Below are 19,087 nucleotides of genomic sequence, written 5' to 3'. Positions count from 1 at the left end.
GTCTCTTTTTTTGTCGCAGTGTAAAAAATATATTTGCAGCCATCTGAGCCTTTGGTCTGTCAATCTCTTGTCTCATGGATTTCAAAACACTTCTCTAATGTGTAAGTGCAGCAAGATAGAACGAACAGCTAAATAAGATACAGATGATTCCCATGCACATATACTCACAGCCAGAAACATCTTTACTGAAGGTAAATGAGGGCATAGTATTAGATCTGAATACCTTTCAATGGCTGAATTATTTTCTTTAAGGCCCAAATATTAGACAATATCTACAGCCCTTCATCTGTTCTTTAGTGTTTTGATCAAGATTGCTTCTATTTATATTGCTATTTCCGCTCGTAATGATGAGCACTTCATTTACAAGTGGGAGCTTCAGACACGGATGGGACTGAATGAAAATCCAGGCTCTTTACAGATGTCAAGTGGCTCAATATAATTTGCACAGACATTACAGGGGAACTAAGTGCTGTTGATCCACCATTTTAAAATTCTAAAAGCAGAGATGACTTCAGTCAAAGTCTAAATTACATAGCTACTCACTTCACAGTTGGAAAGGTTCTGGCTTGGTCATCAGCTAAAATTGATGAGAACATGAGAATCAAATAACAGTTCATAAATATTATCAGTGGAGCTGTAAAATAATTTCCATATTCAATCAAAACAGAGACAGTATGTCAAACTTATTTTATTCATTTTAACAAGCTATATCTTTCAGATTAACACACAACGGTAACAAAAAAACATCTGTACCACTCATTTATGTCTGAATATGGCTGCATTGTAATCGGGAACAATAATAATCTACAGTGAATAACATAAAAGGTTAATGTGTCCTAAAAGATATAGCCTAAACAAAAGGTGCAATGTGCTTGTAAAAAATTGTAAATTAAAATGTAACCAAATCCTAAAACAGATCTTAGTTAAAATCATCAATTACCACATGTTCTGGGGCATTTTCTCTCATTAAATCCCATAAAACTTAATAATTTAATGGAAAGTTATTTTTGAAGTAAGAATTCCATACCCCCAAAAAGTTAATATAAAAACATAAATATAGTTCTCAATCGCTGTCTTAAATTATATACAGTATGTCTATTTTAACAGTTTGCTACTGTTCAAAAGTTTGGGGTCTGTACAAATGTTTTAATGTTTTTAATGCAAGGGGGCATTTATTGGATCAGAAATACAGTAAAAACAGTCATATTGTGAAATATTATTCAAATTTTGAAAAAAACATTTTCTATTTTCTTATATATTTACATATATTTTTAAATGTAATTTATTCCTGTCATGGCAAAGTTGAATTTTCAGCATCGTTACTTCAGAAATCACTGATTTGCGGCTCAAGTATCATTTCCTGATTATTAATGTAGAAAACAGTTGTGCAGCTTAATATTTTACTTGCAGCTTAAACTGTTACTTATTTACAGGATTCTATCAAAAGACCAGCATTTATTTGAAATATAAATCTTTTAAATGCCTTTACTGTCAGTTTTGATTTAAAGCACCCTTGCTGAATAAAAAAAAAAAAAAAAGTCTTAAGATACTCAATTTATACTCATTCTACTGAAGTCACATAATGTTTTAAAATTAGTTCAGTTGAAACTAATGAATGTAATGTCATACTGTAAATGAAGAGTTCAGATGCAAAAGCCTCTAAGTGCCATCTGAAATTTTCTTCTAGAATGATCATTTTTATCAAGCTCGTATATTTAAGTTCAGTAATTTCACTTAAATGACAATTAATAGGTTATTTTCATTGCCATTTAAGTGAAATTGCTGAACTTAAATATACGAGCTTGATAAAAATGATCATTCTAGAAGAAAATTTCAGATGGCACTTAGAGGCTTTTGCATCTGAACTCTTCAAATGTAAACTGACTGTCAAAAGCCAGAAGCAGTCTATATTCATTTAATGCAGGGAACAGACTGACATTTCTGATGAGTGTTCTTCACTGTTAGACACTGGGTCAATTGGTCACTTTTCCTGGCATTAAAAGCCCAGACATCATTCTGTTTATAAATCTGTGCTTTTTGAAGAGCTCAGATAACCACACTTCCCCAAATGGGTGGTTTAAACTGGCATTTGTGGCGAGGCCAAGATTTCTGCTATCTCTCAGCGCTGGCGGGAGAAGAGATTCCTGAAAGCGTTATTATAGTTCTTGTTGAAGGCTGTGTAAATGAGCGGGTTGAAGAAGGAGTTGGAGTAGCCCAGCCAGAGGAAGACACTCTTCCATATCGGTGGAATGTGACAGGAGCACAGCGGAGTGATGAGCTCGGTGAGGAAGAAAGGGATCCAGCACAGGACGAACACTCCGATGAGGATGCCCACCATCAGAGCCGCTCGCTTCTCCTTCTGTTCTCGCCACGTCTCACTGTCAGTCTGAAATGTCACAGTTGCATGGCGGACCGTGAACACCATCTGAGGCTGTTGCCTGGAGGCCTCTTTTACCTGAGGGAACACATGTGTCTTGAGTGGATCAGTCAGGAGCATAGATTATAGATAGCGTAGATTTCAACCTAGATTTATTTTTTCCTCAATTTATCAATTCCTCAATATTCCATGTGTCCTCATACAACATATATGTGAATTGAATTGAATATGAATGTAATTTACATATTACATTTGAAATATTTACACTAATGTTCAAACGTTTGGGGTCAGTAAGATTTTTTTTAATTAACAAAAGAAATCTCTTGTTCACCAAGGTATGCAGAAGATATGCAGTAATATTGTGAAATATTATTACAATTTAAAATGTTTGTTTTCTATTTTAATATATTAAAATGAAATTTATGTGATGGCAAATTTTCAGTCTTTAGAGTTATCATTCTAATATGCTCATTTAATGATCAAGAAACATTTCTTATTATCAGTGTTGAAAGTTGTGCAGCTTAATATTTTTGTGGAAAGCATGACACATTTTTTGGCGATTCTTTGATGAATAGAAAGATCAAAAGAACAGCATTTAATAGAAATTAGATAAATTAATAGAGTTTTTATAACAAAGCAAATGTTATGCTGTCACTTTTTATCAATTTAATACATCCTTGCTGAATAAAAGTATTAACTGCACCGATCCCAGATATTTGAATAGTGTTCAATTCTTAAATGATTTAATTACAGTGAGAATATAGATAGAAACATAGTCTTTAAAGAAAACCAATGCAATGATCCAATGCATGACATGCTGACCTCACTCATGCATTCATGTAGGTTTTGTGTGCCATTTCTTCTAGGGTCTAGATAACATAATGTGAAATTGCATAGGACTTCTGCAGTATTAGAATGGCCATGAAAATAGCCATTTAAGCATAAGCTTTTAAACCCTTAAAGTTTCTGTGTCAAACCTTAGACAATCACTCCTAAACCCAATGAAGTAGAACAGGATCGGAATGGAATGGAAAATAATGTGGAACTTATCTAAGAAAGGTGTCAGGATTACTATTCGCCACAGTGTTGTGACATGCTCAGAGATTATACCATGCTTTTCAAAGTAATAGAGCAAGCTAATGGGACATTCAGGTTCAATTGCCTATTGAATTGCTGTCTAGTGACGTTCTGTAGAATAATGAAAAGAGGAATATGAACAGTCTGATCTGAATCAATAGAATACGTTCTGGAATTTTTAAATATTGAGAAAGAAGTTCTATGTGCAGTACAGTCTGTACAAAATTAAAACATTGGTGTGTGCAGATAAAGATCCTAAAATATTGCTGCATTAAGAAAAAGCATTTCACAACATACAGTATCATTTATACCTCTCCAGCCTCTGCAACTGGAGTGATGGTGTTGGTCCTCTTTGATCCAATACGGAACTTAGCAGCTTTGTATATCTTCCAGTAGACAAACAGCACAACACAGAGAGGCAGATAGAAGGCCCCGAATGTGGAAAAGATGGTGTAAGACGGCTCCTGGCTCACCTGGCACTCCATGTCCATCTCTGAATAGGTCTCACCCCAGCCAAACAGAGGGGAGAGGGAAATAACAGACGAGAGCAGCCAGGTCAAGCCAATCATCCCATTAGAGATCTTCTTTCGGGTCTTCAGCGTGTATTCCAGGTGGCGCGTTATGGACCAGTAACGGTCAAGGGCTATTGCGGTCACGTTCCAAATGCTGGCCGTACAGCACAGGACGTCGAAAGATATCCAGACTTGGCAGAGAGCTTGGCCCAACTTCCATCTCCGACCGTTGAGCTCATGGACCAGACTGAGAGGCATCACCAAAGCAGCCACCATAACATCAGATATGGCCATGGATGCCACTAGGTTGTGGGGCACACGGTGGAATGTTCTGACTCGGAGGATTGTGACTAGGACGAGCATGTTCCAGAAAAATGTAGCCACCACAAGCATTGCCAGCAGTGTGAACGTCAAGACGCTGAACACTGTCTGTGGGCAGTAGACATTTCCATATTCTGAGCTTTGATTAAAGGAGCTGTTATGGCTGACATCAGCCATGTTATTGAGTGCACTTTTGTCCACTTTACACCACTTACAAAATAGCGAGAAAGGACTTCACTGGACTGCAACAGCTGTAGAAAAAGTAAGAAAATAGAGATTGTAAAAAAATCAGCTTCTATGTGTTGTGAAAAAAAAAATAGTGATACTTAATCAACATCGGAAACTGAATGTTTGCTTGTAGAAGCTGCTATGAAATGATACAATTTACCATTTAGACATGTAGGGGTAATGTACAGTCAGCCAGTCAAAATCACCATAAAGCTGTTATTTGCAATATTTTGAAATATATATTTGACCTTTTTTAATGAAAGTGATAAATATTAAAGCTTAAAGTCAGCATGAAACGGAAGTTGCAACAGTCTTTTCTTCCATTTTGTGACGTAAAATAATTTTTAGGGCGGGACTTGAATTTGTACCTCTGGAATTGATTGGATAGTTTTTTGCACCAGTAAACATGTTATCAGAGAAGAGATGTCGCTGCAAGAGGAAAGTTATTTTGATTAAAAATATAAGGGCACATGAATTTGTAAAAAAAAAAAAAACATTCCATAAAAAAATAGCAATTGTCAACTTTAATTTCTTGGTGACTTTAAAAGAGATTGCACCAGCCAGAACAGGTACTGTTCATAAAACGTAGGCTACAATTGTCCTGCTGGGAGAACTCCGAAATAAGGTAGAGCTGGATCCATGTGCAGTATGCAAGTTTTATTAATAAAAAGTTACGGAATGGAACGGAACAGAGATAGAGATAATCCACAGCAGGGATGGGCAACTTCGGTCCTGGAGGGCCACTGTCCTACAGAGTTTAGCTCCAAGCCTGAAAAAATCACCTGCCTGTAATTTTCTAGTAATCCTGAGGACCTTGATTAGCTTGTTCAGGTGTGTTTGATTAGGGTTGAAGCTAAACTCTGTAGGACAGTGGCCCTCCAGGACCGAAGTTGCCCATCCCTGATCCACAGGGAACAGAGATAATCCACAGGGAACAGAACAGAGACAACATGAAGCCATAAAAGGACAAGACCTGACAAAGAACACAGGAAACACAGGGGTATAAATACACAAGGCTAACAATACAACAAGACACACCTGGGAGAAATCAAGACTAGTGAACAGGGGGAACCAATCAGCAAAAGGACTACAAAAGAATTACAAAACCTAATACAGGAACTGAACATAGGCAGTGAATCACTCGCTAACGTCCTTCCGTCTCGTGGACTCGGATGTGAGTAATTTCTTACTTTGCACGAGTGCCCACTACTGGTGGAAATCGTGCGTAAGGTTTAAATGGAATGCACTGAGCTCTTGATCACTTGGAATTCACTATGGAGCAGATTTATTATTTAAACACCTTCGCTTCACGAATCAAAGTGGTCTCGACAGACGCGTCCAACACGGGTTGGGGCGCCCTATACAAAGGGAGACCTCCTATGGGCTTGTTGTCAGACGCAGAGAAGCGTCTCCACATAAACTGTCTAGAAATGAAAGCGGTCGAGAATGCCCTTCAGTTCTTCCTCCCTGCACTGAGGAACCACCACGTTCTAGTCAGAACAGACAACACGTCAGTGGTGTCCTACATAAATCGCCAGGGTGGCCTCAAATCCTGGAGCCTGTTTACAATATCAAAGCGCCTCCTCATATGGAGCCAGCACAATCTGCGCTCACTGAGAGCGGCGCACGTGCCGGGCGTCCTGAATGTGGGCCCAGATATGCTATCCAGGGCAAAGCTCTCCCCAGGAGAGTGGTCCCTGCACCCCCTCACGGTGCAAAATATCTGGGACGTTTTCGGCAGGGCAGAGGTAGACCTGTTCGCGTCGCAAGCCAACGCTCACTGCCCAATGTTCTTCTCGAAAGAGATGGACGCGCTGGCCCAAAACTGGCCCAGACGCCCTCTGTATGCTTTTCCCCCGGTCGCTCTGTTACCACAGGTAATCAAACGACTCAGGGAGAGCAAATGCTCAATACTTCTCATAGCTCCGCTATGGGAGAATCAAGTGTGGTTCCCAGAACTGATGGAACTAAGGAGCGCGGATCCATGGCCGATTCCGCTGAGGAAAGACCTGTTGTCTCAGGCCCAGGGAGCAATTTGGCACCCATCCCCCGAGCTGTGGGCTCTGCATGTGTGGGCGATCAACTACCACCACTGCTCCTCCCAGAGGGAGTGCTGAACACGATCACAGAGGCGAGAGCTCCGTCTACTAGACGGCTTTACAACTCTAAATGGTCAGTGTTCGCTGAGTGGTGCTCAGCTCATGATTTAAACCCGCTAAAAGGTGAGGTAACGGTGGTTCTTTCTTTCCTGCAAGAGCTGTTGGACAGCGGGAGAACCCCTTCCACGCTCAAAGTGTATGTGGCGGCCATAGCAGCGTTCACAATCCCCGCAAACGGCCAGTCGCTAGGAAAGAACGACCTCATAATTCGTTTCCTCAGGGGTGCTAGGAGGATGAATCCTCCTCGGCCACCCTCGGTTCCGGCTTGGGACCTTTCCACGGTCCTCGAGGCCATGAAAGGCGAACCGTTTGAACCACTGCACACGGTAGGGTTAAAATACCTATCGTTTAAAACCGCTTTTCTGCTGGTGCTAGCCTCAGTAAAACGGGTGGGCGACCTGCCCCGCTTTCAGTAAGCGCTATGTGCTTGGAATTTGGGCCTAATGACTCTAAGGTCATCCTCAAACCAAGACACGGTTATGTCCCTAAAGTGCTTACGACTCTCTTCAGAGCGCAAGTTATCTCCCTCTCGGCCCTCCCTATGTCTGATAGTGAGGCAGGGGTTAACCTTCTCTGCCCGGTAAGGGGATTAAGGATTTATGTAGAGCGCTCTGCCGCTTTTCGTTTCGTTTGGTGGCCGCATTAAAGGGCTAGCCATCACGAAACAGACCCTGTCCAGATGGATAGTGGACGCTATCGCGTCAGCTTATGCATCCAAGGGTCTAAACTTCCCTTTGGGGGTGAGGGCCCACTCGACTAGAGGCATGGCCTCGTCGTGGGCATGGTCAAGTGGGGTTTCTATCCATGACATTTGTATGGCAGCAGGCTGGGCCTCGCTGTCTACATTTGTAAGGTTTTATAACCTGGAAGTACCCGCATTACAGGCCAGACTGCTCTCAGTCTGATAATGCTATATTAATGTTGTCTACCCAACTCAGCTTGACTAGACTGTTAATATACTGCAAGTCCTGTGGCCCATGCAGTTTAAGGTGGTCATACTGCCTTAACTGTATAGATATATGCTAATGCACCTATCTCATAACACCGAGTCGTCCCGCCCTGTTATGCCGTTGTGATTGCTTCACTTTACATGAGCCCCGGGCACTACCCTTGGGACATAAGTGTTTGAAATTCAGCACGCACAGCGTTTTACATAGGGTTCCCGTAGCGTAAGCTAAACTTACGCAACACGAGAGTACTCTCGTAAGAGAACGACACTCGGTTACTAACGTAACCTCGGTTCTCTCTAGAGAGGGAACGAGTGTTGCGTAGCCTGCCGTGCTTGTGCTGCACTTTGGTTTCGCTTCTAGTCGACTGAAATCACTTGTGCAACCTGTGCGAGGGGGTTTTATAGGCGAAGCCACACCCTGTTTTGGCGGGCTATGACGACAGCGCGGGAAGGCTTCCCATTGGCGCTGGAGTCATGCCAAGATGCACTGATAGGTTGCAGCAGTTGCCGCAGAGCAGCCAATAGGCGCGCGAGCTGTCTCGCCTATGTCTGCCTGCTGCAGCAAATGCGTTTTACATTCTAAAAATTAAAGGATAATTTTTTGCTTCAGTATTCTCGAGAAAAGGAGTTTTCGCGTAGCGTAAGCTTAACTTACGCAACACTCGTTCCCTCTCTAGAGAGAACCGAGGTTACGTTAGTAACCGAGTGTCGTTTTGTTTTGCAGTCTCCCGCATACCACGTGATTAACTCAGGTCGTGCTGCTGTTTTTCATGATTAGGTTATTTCCTTTGTTTTTCGTGACTAGATATCAGTTTCTGTGTTTTGTTTTGCTTTCATTTTTATGGTTTGGGTTATTTCTTTAATGACGGTTTGACCAGTGTGATTTGGGCCATAGTGGCCGTGTGGTGTAATTGTATATCAGCGTGTGATTGTGATTGTGATTTTTGTATTTGTATCGCTATCGCACCCACTAATCTTTCTTTTTTTTTTCTTTTTTGGTTTGAGTCAAGGCTGAGTGTACTGAGGGGGAGGCTAGGCACCTGGGTGAACACATTTGTTGTGAGGTTGGAGCACCAGGGTTCGAGCACCTCTTCCTATTTGGTTTGCCGTGCACACATAAATGGTTGAGAGCACAATTGTTTACAGCTAGCTTGCCACCCCTAAAGTAAACTTTAGCCTTGTAGTTTATATTCTTTTTGTATTTTATTATTTTCTTGTTTTATTTTGTGGGGACGCTATATTAATTTCTTTTGTGATGTTTCGTTTAATGTGATTCAGTGTTTGAATCAGCCATGTGGGGAGGAATGTTCTTGTAACAATTGATAGATCCTATTCTTATAATAAACTTGTCAGTGATTTACACTATGAATAAATGATGCCAGTAGAATACTTTCCTCACAAATAAAATTATTTATATGTTTATTTGATGACACGACTCTGTCTTTTCTCTGCACCACTGAACCTGGGTTCCTTTAATTTTTCTTTGGGTGTAACTCCCAAGGTGGCGTAGTCCGTGCTATCTGGATTTGGTTATACTAAAAACAATACTGCTCCGGTCACAATAGCAAGGTATGTTTCAGTTTAGTTTGCGCCAAACCTGTTTTTTTAGGCACCATGAAAGTGGCTCGGCTTTTAGCGGTGTTCACCATAGTAACTTACTTTCCGCGGCTAACCTGCTCCGGGGCAGGTTATGTTCTAGGTAAGAAATCTCAAACCAAAACTGGACTAATCAGCTGTGAGCAAAGTGACACATCTCTGATGAAATAAAGTCACTCCCCAGTTTCTCTTGCTCCAAATTAAAGGTCACTACATAGTAAAATATTTTTAAATACAAAATTGAAAAGATGAAAAAAGATGATTATTTATTATAATTATTTTATATGAATTATATTATTATTTATGTAATTATACCCTATGCTATTATTAAATATATAGTTTAAATGAACATAAATATATAGATATGTATATAAACTAACTTCACAAATTTCACTTGCATATAATAGCAAGATAATTTCTTCTTTTTGTGTTAATGCATTTATGTACTTCTTAATCTTCAATCTCATAATCTTCGGCAGAAGAGAGAAAATCTCTTGTGGTGAATCATTCTCTTGTGAGAATTGATTTGGAGTTTCTATATATTTCAAGGCAAGTGATTTGCTGTTCACTACTGTTGACAGAGAAAGTTGATAATCATCGTCATGGTATCAACAAAGCCTGATTTAATTGATTTGGCTTTGTCAACTTGAAACTAATAACCATGAGTTTGTCCAACTACCATCATGGTATGGTTCAGAGCAAAACCAACTCAGGGTAAAATTCGAAGACAGGAAAAACAAGACATAACCCTGACAGTATTGGGTTTATGCTGTGTCCACGCCATGGCCTAATGCTCTCTTCACGTGCTATCAGAATTATTGTGAAGGGGGTGGATTCTGGTATCCACTGCTGCTTCAGTGTATGTGATGAGTGATTATAATCAAGGTATTAATATTTTTTCTTCTAAATATCAAATGAGTTGAATGACTTCTATAAGCTTATGCGATTTTATTTTGTTATGAAAGTTACCAGTGTGATTACTGAAATGTTCTTTTCATGTATTATCTAATGTCTGTATTTGATATCTGAATACAGTAACCATGCTTGCTTATTTAGCCCGGCTTCCAGAAATGAAATATGGACTCGTTTTGTTTGAGAAAGGTCTTCAACATCTGTCAATACATACATCTGTTTTCTGGGGTACCCTGACAACTAGGTCACAAAGGTCATTGGAACCAATAGTTTGAGTGACCATTTCTTAGCTAAAAGCTGTACTTTACTGCGTTAGATTAAAGTGTCCTCGAGCGAAAGAACGTATTATCTTGATGTTGTGAGAAGACTCTCCTGTTTATAGTTAGAGCTTGGCCAAATCCAACCTTGATGAAGCTGTATGTCGGTGTGTGTGTTAGTCTTTTAGGTTACAGGGTAAAGGATTGACTGGCTTGTTTTCTTCGACATGTTGGTGCCCAGCAACCCAAATCTGCGACCTGAAAGGAAAAACGTGCCTTACTTCAGGGTCAGAGTGTCAGCTGCAAAATCGATGGAGATATGCTTCAGTCTATCTGTTTATGTGTGGAAAATATTGTTTATCTATATTTCTTAGCCATTGAGAATCATTCAACCTGAAGCAAGGACGTAGCTTAGAACTTAGTGAAGGGTATAACTTCTGTGATCTTTGCAACTGTAAGCGGGGCGGCCTACAAACTCCATGTGAGTTTTGAAGCTGACTTCTGCTGATGAAACTGCAAACTATCTTTATTTATTATATTTATTTATTATAATTCTGACTACGGGTCTTCATTCATCATATCTGGTTCTGGGTCTTTGACTGTAAATCCCCTTACAATTGTAAATATGAGTTTTCTAGTTAAAAATTGCACATGAACCCCCTCTCAAGTCGTATTTACCACAGGGAAGCTCAGAGATTATTTTGATACCAAAGTTCCAGAGTTGGGCGGGCCATAAACATGGTGGAGGAAAGAACGATTTCTGCTGTGACTGGTATTCTTTATTCGATTTTTCCACAACAGTTACATCGCCTTGTCGTGTCTTTAAAGTAGTGCATATTTACATATATGAAATGTATTATATGTTTTATACACAGCAAAAATAGCCTGTATTTGACTCAAAATTCCAGAGTTGCCAGCAAGCTGACTATATAGATCAGGGATGGGCAACTTCAGTGTTGGAGGGCCACTGTCCAGCAGAGTTCCAACCCAAATCAAAAACACATGAACAATGTCTTCAGAATTGCTAAAAAGCTACAGGCAGGTGATTTTTTTTTTTTTTTTTTTGTCAGGGTTGAAGCTAAACTCTGCAGGACAATGGCCCGGCCCCTCCAGGATTGAAGTTGCTCATTACTGACCTAGATAGCACGGTGAATATTCATATGGTTGTCAATTAATGAGAAGCTAAATATCATTTTGGCTTTAATGAGATTTTCCCAATAAATATGCAAGAATAAACCTGGTGTCCTCCATAATTCCTGTTCTTTCCGACAACAGAGCGCTTGAATGCAATGAGCTCATAATCACAATTTCAGAAGTGGGAAGTAGGACAGTTCGATAGCACATGAAGGCAGCATAATTACCGTAGTTTTGAGATTACAACAGGTGACATTCTATTCTGAGCTGAAATTATGCATTTCTATGGCAACACTATCAACGCCTAAATTACAGTTTTTGCCCGTTGCTTGAACACTATAGACACATGCTTAAACCAAAGTACCATAACTTGAAGTTGTTGTTACTATAAACAAAGTGTAATACCTTAAACAAAAGCGCTGCTTTGCACTTTAGTTGCAATTCTGTAACACACTTGCTCCTTTCTGCAGCACACTTGCTCCTAGACACTACACACTATTTCATACATAAGACACTTAGTTCAAAAATGAAATCTCAGGGTACCATTGGGAAAACACATCTATTCAAAATACAACACACATTGGTTAATTGAAAAGACATAGACACACACCTGAAAACACTTACTTACAAAACTGAACACCAATCAGCCAGCTACAAAAAGGCCTCAGTTAAGCCATTTGAGAACTTTGCAAGCATGGAGGCAGGGAGAGCTAGAGGCAGAGGCAGAGGCAGAGGAAGAGGAAGAGGAAGACACAGAGAGAGAGAGGAGGACAGAGAGAGAGAGAGAGAGAGGAGGACAGAGCGAGAGAGGAGGACAGAGCGAGAGAGGAGGACAGAGCGAGAGAGGAGGACAGAGAGAGAGAGGAGGACGTGGTCAAAGAGGCCACGCAAGGACCATTATTTCGGATGACATAAGGGCAACTTTGGTGGACCATGTCATAAACCATGGCCTGACTATGAGGGAAGCTGGGCAGAGAGTCCATCCTAATCTAAGCCGCTTCACAGTTGCATCCATAATAAGGACATTCCGACTGGAAAACAGGTATGTCTTCAACTCTCTACTCTACTCAGACTGTAGAGTATTTACAGTACTGTACCATATCACATTACTGTATGATCACATGTATTGTATTCCAGGGTGGCTAATGCTCCTTTTTCAACAAAAGTGGTAGTTTTGTGAAACATACCGTGATAACGTGTTGAGATGTTTCTATGTATGTACTATGTATGGTAAATACAGTAAAGTTCAGTATACACAGTACTGTAAAAAAGAAGCAGACGAGAACAATTTGTGGTTGCATTTTTCTACAGAATGGCAAGAAGACCTACTGGGGGTGGACGCCAACGCCTGTTCACCCAACAGCAGGAACTTGCCATAGTGAACCTAGCCAGAGCAAACAATGCAATCCGTCTCCACCAGCTACAGCAACAAATACTTGCAGATAGGCAAGTATTCAACAACATAAATCGAGTAAGCATCACAACTATCAGACGGATCTTGGTAAAGCACAACATTTTCATGAAGCAACTGTACAGGGTCCCATGTGAGAGGAACAGTGTCAGGGTCAAAGAACTTCGACATGAATATGTACAGGTAAGTGTTTCAGTCCTTTACATTTACAATAAAGAATGGGTGCAGTCCAGTAACAGATGAATATGTACCACTGGATTAGTACCACATAGATACATTCAGAAAGCTACACAGGTACCTGTGTGGTGGGATGGGTCGGTTCTGTATGTGTAGTGTAAGTGTGTGCTTTGAGTAAAGCCATCCACTATATGTATTTTTTGTTACAGAGAATCTTGGACATGGATGGAGCTGCACTGCCGCATGAATGTATTTACATTGACGAGGCTGGATTCAACCTTCGCAAAAACAGACGACGGGGACGTAATATAATTGGCCAAAGGGCAATTTTGCAGGTCCCGGGGCAGCGCGGGGGAAACATCACACTGTGTGCTGCCATAAGTCTTCGAGGGCTACTGCACCATCATGCCAAACTGGGTCCCTATAATGCGCAACACATAATCACATTTCTAGATGCACTTCATAATGCAGTTGTACAGGATGGACCAGAGCAGCCCAGGTTTGTTGTTGTCTGGGATAATGTTAGTTTCCATCAGGCTGCTCTGGTCCAGAACTGGTCCACCAACCATGATCAATTTGAAGTTCTGTACAATGGAACAGGCCTGCGGAGACATTGAGGTGAGGTCAATCCAGGGATTCGACACACAAGGGGATATTTTCCCCGATGCTTAGCGAGAGAAGACATTGCTTGTGATGTTGATGAGATCCTGTGGCCAGACCCCAACAGACGGCAGGATCCATAAGCCCACTTGCGCACAATTGTGTTTTTCTGTGTTTACAGTAGTGTATTGTTTGGTTTTATTTTTCATTTAACTGAATTTACTGTACTGTAAAATATACTAATGTAATGATTTTGAAAACAGTATTTCATTTTTTGGTTGTTGTGAAAACATGCCCTCTGTGGAACTGAATAAAAACATTGAAAACAAAAGACTGCAGTTTTTTATATAAAGTAGACTAGTGTGTTGCTGCTGATCTGAAAGTGTATTCATATGATGCAAGTGGATATCATTTTGTCATCAGAGTGACATTTTGACAAAGGATTGTTAGGTTTTGATAGCAGAGTTTCAATTTGACATAGATGTGAATGGTTTGGTTTATTTCCCAGTGTTTTGTCTTATTTGCTTGTGTGTAGAGTTTTGACACAATGAGCCAAATTTAGCAAAACGTGTCTAAGCATTAGGCAAAAACTGTAATCTGCAGTGGTCATGTGGTACAAATAGGGGCTCTCCGAAAATTCCCATCTTACAAGCTGTAATTACGAACTCTACAAGGACATGAACGCTTTTTACAAGTTGAAATAACATAATTACAGCAATTACAACATGGCACGAACGCACCTTTAAAACAGTAGTCTTCATCATCGCACTACAGGCTGCAGGGAGGACATCTTGAATCTGACCGCGATTGTCCAATCAGAATATTCCAGAGAGCTGTGTAAATAATTTTCTAGATGACCTAGAAAAATACATTTACCACAGTTTCGTGTCAGTTGACATTGTATAATAAATATCTGAAAACATGTCAAAGTTGCTGACATGCAAATTCTGTGTAACAACTTGGTAAAAACATTATAGCCCAATGGCAGAGAGGTACAGACATGGTGCTGTAGTTATTTTCTCAATGAAGGAAGATCTTTTTCCCTATCTGCCCATGATCAGTATAAGAAGTGTCAAATACTCTTGAGTCTGAAGCTTCAGAAACATACTATTTTGTGCAACCATTTGTGCTGATGATTCGATGTAAAATATAACACTGCTTGTAACACTTCTCCTTCACAAATTGGATTCTGGGTGGATTGTGGACTCTTAACTGATCCCTACTTCTACTGCTCTGTTTTAATGATCAAAGTATTTGCATTTTGATATCTTGCTGGAAGCAAAATCTAATGAAGTCTTTGATAATTTATTCATATTTAATGTGAGCGAAAAGCTTAAATCCATATTTTACTACAGGTGCTTACATCAATATTTTAAAACAAGTATTCCTTCATGACACTAGTTTAATCATGCTTTGTGACTCCATAATGAATCTGCCACTGGAATCTGCTCAAGTATCTGTATCAAATCTGTTCGAAAACGTAATTGAGTTTTTGAACAATGTCTGTGTGAACGCTGGCCAAACTGATTAAGCATTCATGTATGGCTTGGGGAAATTCATAAGCAGAAACAATAAACATTTCAAACAGAAAAGGTGAAATACATGCAGATTGGAGACCAAAATAGCTTCAGTCTTCCCATGCCTTAAGGGTCAGTATGGATAATATAGGCTATGCTTGATGTATGTGAAACATTAAAATATTCAGAACACCTCAAGCTTGAACGTGTGTGTACAAAATATATATTTTTTCTTTGGTCTGTGGTCTAAATCAAACACCAGCTCAAGGCTAATTCACACTGCGCTGACAGGCGATTACCAATAGCCAATTACAGTACGTCACTTCTCAAACATTCCAAGAAAATTTTGAATCGCCGAAAACGAAAGCCGACCAACCGCGACAGGGGTAACACACTGATCAGACAAACCCCGTTGAAGGGTCTGTTGCTGTCTGTCGGTGCAGTGTGAATTGGCCTTTAGTGTCACACTGCTCTATTAGACAGTCTTTAAATTATATGCATGTGTGGGAAGTTAGGACTTTCATAAACCACATAATTTCCTATAATCAAATATGAGACATCCAAAAAATGTGTCATCCGCTCTCACATAGCTAATGTCCTCCTCTTTGAATCATTACTTTAATGGCAGTTAAAACAGAGCAGCGTCAGAGGGCTCATCCTAATCACACTGGTACTTCTCTTCACAGCGGATTCCTTCAAATAGGTGACAAGGGTTCTTTTAACTGCTTTTACAGACTTGCTCAGTAACACAATGCTCCTTTACACTGTTTTGGCAAGTACTTGTAAACCACACAGAAATCACACTTTTGTTGTTGTTGTTGTGTGCATATGTAACATGCAAAAACCAATTGCACTTCCTTATAGTTCTCACTTTTCAAGGTGCACTCAGGTTGATTATGATTTCACTTTTCCAACTTTAGTTAGTGTGTAATGTTGATGTTTGAGCAAAAACAACATCTGCAAAGTTACAACGCTCAAAGTTCAAAGCAAAGGGCTTTAAAGAAATGGCTTTTTAAGGACAACAACAAATGGCTGGTAGGGACTACAGGACATTCCTCCCGGGTTAGTGACATCACCAACCCTAAAATTTACATAAATCCCGCCCCCGGGAATGTGATGTATAGATTATCATGACAGAATATGCTAATCAATGACTAGAAGATAGACACATAAGCTACATAAATTCATCAACTAACCATTCAGAAATGTCCTGTTGCATTCTACATGTTGTCACTTCTTCTTGAGTCTCTCCATCATTGTCTGACTCGGGTTTGAACATAAAAGGCTAAAAGTTTTTGAAATTTTCAGTGCATGTCTGTGTGAGGAGGTAATCGAAGCTCCGCCCTCTGTGAAGGGATTTTGTATTTGCATTTAAAGGGACAGACACACAAACGGTGCGTTCTTGCTCATCCTCAAAAAGTGACAATTTTAACATGCCATATAAAAATATCTGTGGGGTATTTTGAGCTAAAACTTCATACACCCTCTGGGGACATTATAGACTTATTTTACATCTTGTGAAAAGGGTAGCCTATTATACCACCCCTTTAACTTTTGACACTATTGATGTTGATGCTTTAAGTTTGTTTTGACACTTCATGTTTTTTTCTGTCTCCCGCTACACACATTTATATGACAGACATTATTGGATTCAATCCCAATTAGTTTTTGTGCGTTGTTGGTGGTTTGTGAGGTCTGGCTGCTGCACTGCACTGTGATCGGAAGGACATGAGTTCTTCCCTGTGGTCGCTGTGTGTTGGATTAATTTTTTCCCTTGATCTGTGGCATGGAAGCTGCGGGTCGTCACAGTTTGTTTAATCACTCCAGTAGGGACTGCTTGTTCGGACTATTTCTATTTCCACAAGTACTCCTGTCTGGACTGTCTGGTGGATTGTGCACATGCTGTCATGTCTAAGTTCAGTTCAGTTCTTGTGTAGTATACATTATATTTGTTATTGTTTGAAGTGCTGTACTTTTAAGTTTATTCTTCATAAACCGTCAGCCAAGAGCACTGGGTGAAAGCACTAAATAAAACAATATTACTGATATTATTATCATTTATTATTATTTTTAACGCATGACACTGCTTGCCAAGTTGCCATGATCTCAATATGGCAGTGACCATGAGGAGATGACCTACTCCATGTAGAATGAAACAGCTTTTTCTGAGTGTACACTCTTAAAAATAAAGGTTCCAATAAAGGTATAGCAATGCAATAGAAGAACAATTTTTGGTTTCCAAAACAACCTTCCAGTGAACAGTTCTGAAAAGAAACATGGTTTTATACTGTGAATAACATTAAATATTTTTAAAGATACTTTTCCCACTATAAAGAACCTTTTGTGGACTGGTAAGGTTCGGTTCATGGACTATCAATGCCAATAAAGAACCATTATTTGTTGTACTGTTCATTTGAAAAACGTTTTAATTTGCAATATGAGTGCATGATCATACACTTTAAATCCGTGATACAAAGTAGCTGCATCAAAAGGTACAGCACTGAACTGCTCGGTGAAGGTAGGCTACTTTTGTGCATTGATTTACATATGCTGCTAAGCATCAATGTTACTTGTCAAGCAGCCGAGCAATTAACATATGCAGATGCAAGTTAAGTACATGCGCATGCGAAAAAATCTGAATTCTGATCGCGCGACTCACAGAAGCATTTGTAAAAATATTTCATGTCATTCACAAAATTGGTTCGTGCAAAGAAATTACGACAATGAAATGGGACCTTGCCATAAACATAGAAATAGGTCATTAAAATATAGGCTATCATTTTTACTTGACCACTGGCGCTGTCTTTTCATTGGTAGAAGCTTAAATTATTTTTAAGACATTTAAGATTACAATTAAGTTCCACAAAGTGTTTAAATAAAGTCGTAAATGGTTCGCACTATAATTTCGTAATGCAATTCAACTTAGCCCACTAATGAATTAGAAAGACTAACTTCCACGTGACATTCATATTAGGCTACTTCAACTGTTATTTCTCAGCCAATTCAGCATCATTCATTGGTAGCATATAGCCTATATCACGTTGCTCTGTCAGATTTACACAAGCGGCATCTCTCCACATCCGTTTATTGTTTTTCTCCCCTTCCCACTTACCTTAGGAAACAACAATTTTGCTTCAGCGACGGCAGTGTCACCCCAATCGGTAGAAAACAATATCCTGAGTGTCAGGATCTCGTGCAAGAGAGGAGTGACTGACCGCACTACTGCAGTTTCTCAAGTCGCCACCTCGGCGCAGACCACATTGATACAAGGGTTACCATATCACATCCCAATGACATAGACAACTGATATGTTTTCTCGTCTACGTTTTTTGATTGTACCTTCCTTTCCTTAATTTTTCATGGTTGTATATTTCTGCAGTCTTTACGCAGGGGAAATCACATTCACCGAGGCAGCTATTTCAACATGTGAAAGGCAAACAAACAAGCACACAGACTTGAAGCTGAAGCTAGGCTACTGTATAATAGTAAAGCACCAATAAATGTTTTTCTTATAAGCTTCATCATTTACGCTGTCTCTAAACCTAACCCTCACATTGTTGTTATATCTAGGCTACAATCATGTATAATTTTGCTGCTTTTCGAGCATTTCAAATTGAGAAAATGTGTTGTTGTTTTTTTTAACAAAAGTGTCCTCACAAAGCCATAACAGTAGGCCTACAGAAAGGGAGAATGAATGAAAAAGTAGCTGACTTTTTGGTTTTGGACTCACAAAGAAACTGGGAGCAGAAAAAGCACAACATTTTTCATTGCAACTATTGTAACCTTATTTAGGCTATTTACACATTATAGTAACATTTTCTTAACATACATTTATTTTTAATAGATATTTTTCTTTTCAT

The 19,087-nt window shown here is 39.7% G+C and overlaps 1 protein-coding gene across 1 annotated transcript; it reads right to left on the bottom strand.

Annotated features, from left to right (window-relative positions):
- Window positions 1–2,080: 2,080 nt before the first annotated feature.
- Window positions 2,081–18,502, bottom strand: htr5aa (5-hydroxytryptamine (serotonin) receptor 5A-a). Its single transcript, XM_079877639.1, has 3 exons — window positions 18,340–18,502; window positions 3,766–4,538; window positions 2,081–2,455 (listed from the first exon to the last, which is right to left on the bottom strand). The coding sequence occupies exons 2-3, from the start codon at window positions 4,462–4,464 to the stop codon at window positions 2,120–2,122; spliced, it is 1,035 nt and encodes a 344-aa protein (XP_079733765.1). The 5' UTR covers window positions 4,465–4,538; window positions 18,340–18,502; the 3' UTR covers window positions 2,081–2,119.
- Between the last annotated feature and the right edge of the window lie 585 nt (window positions 18,503–19,087).

The sequence above is a fragment of the Squalius cephalus genome (assembly GCF_949319135.1).
Source record: "Squalius cephalus genome assembly, chromosome: 7".
Classification (NCBI taxonomy): domain Eukaryota; kingdom Metazoa; phylum Chordata; class Actinopteri; order Cypriniformes; family Leuciscidae; genus Squalius; species Squalius cephalus.
This window is presented reverse-complemented; position numbering and strand designations above follow the sequence as displayed.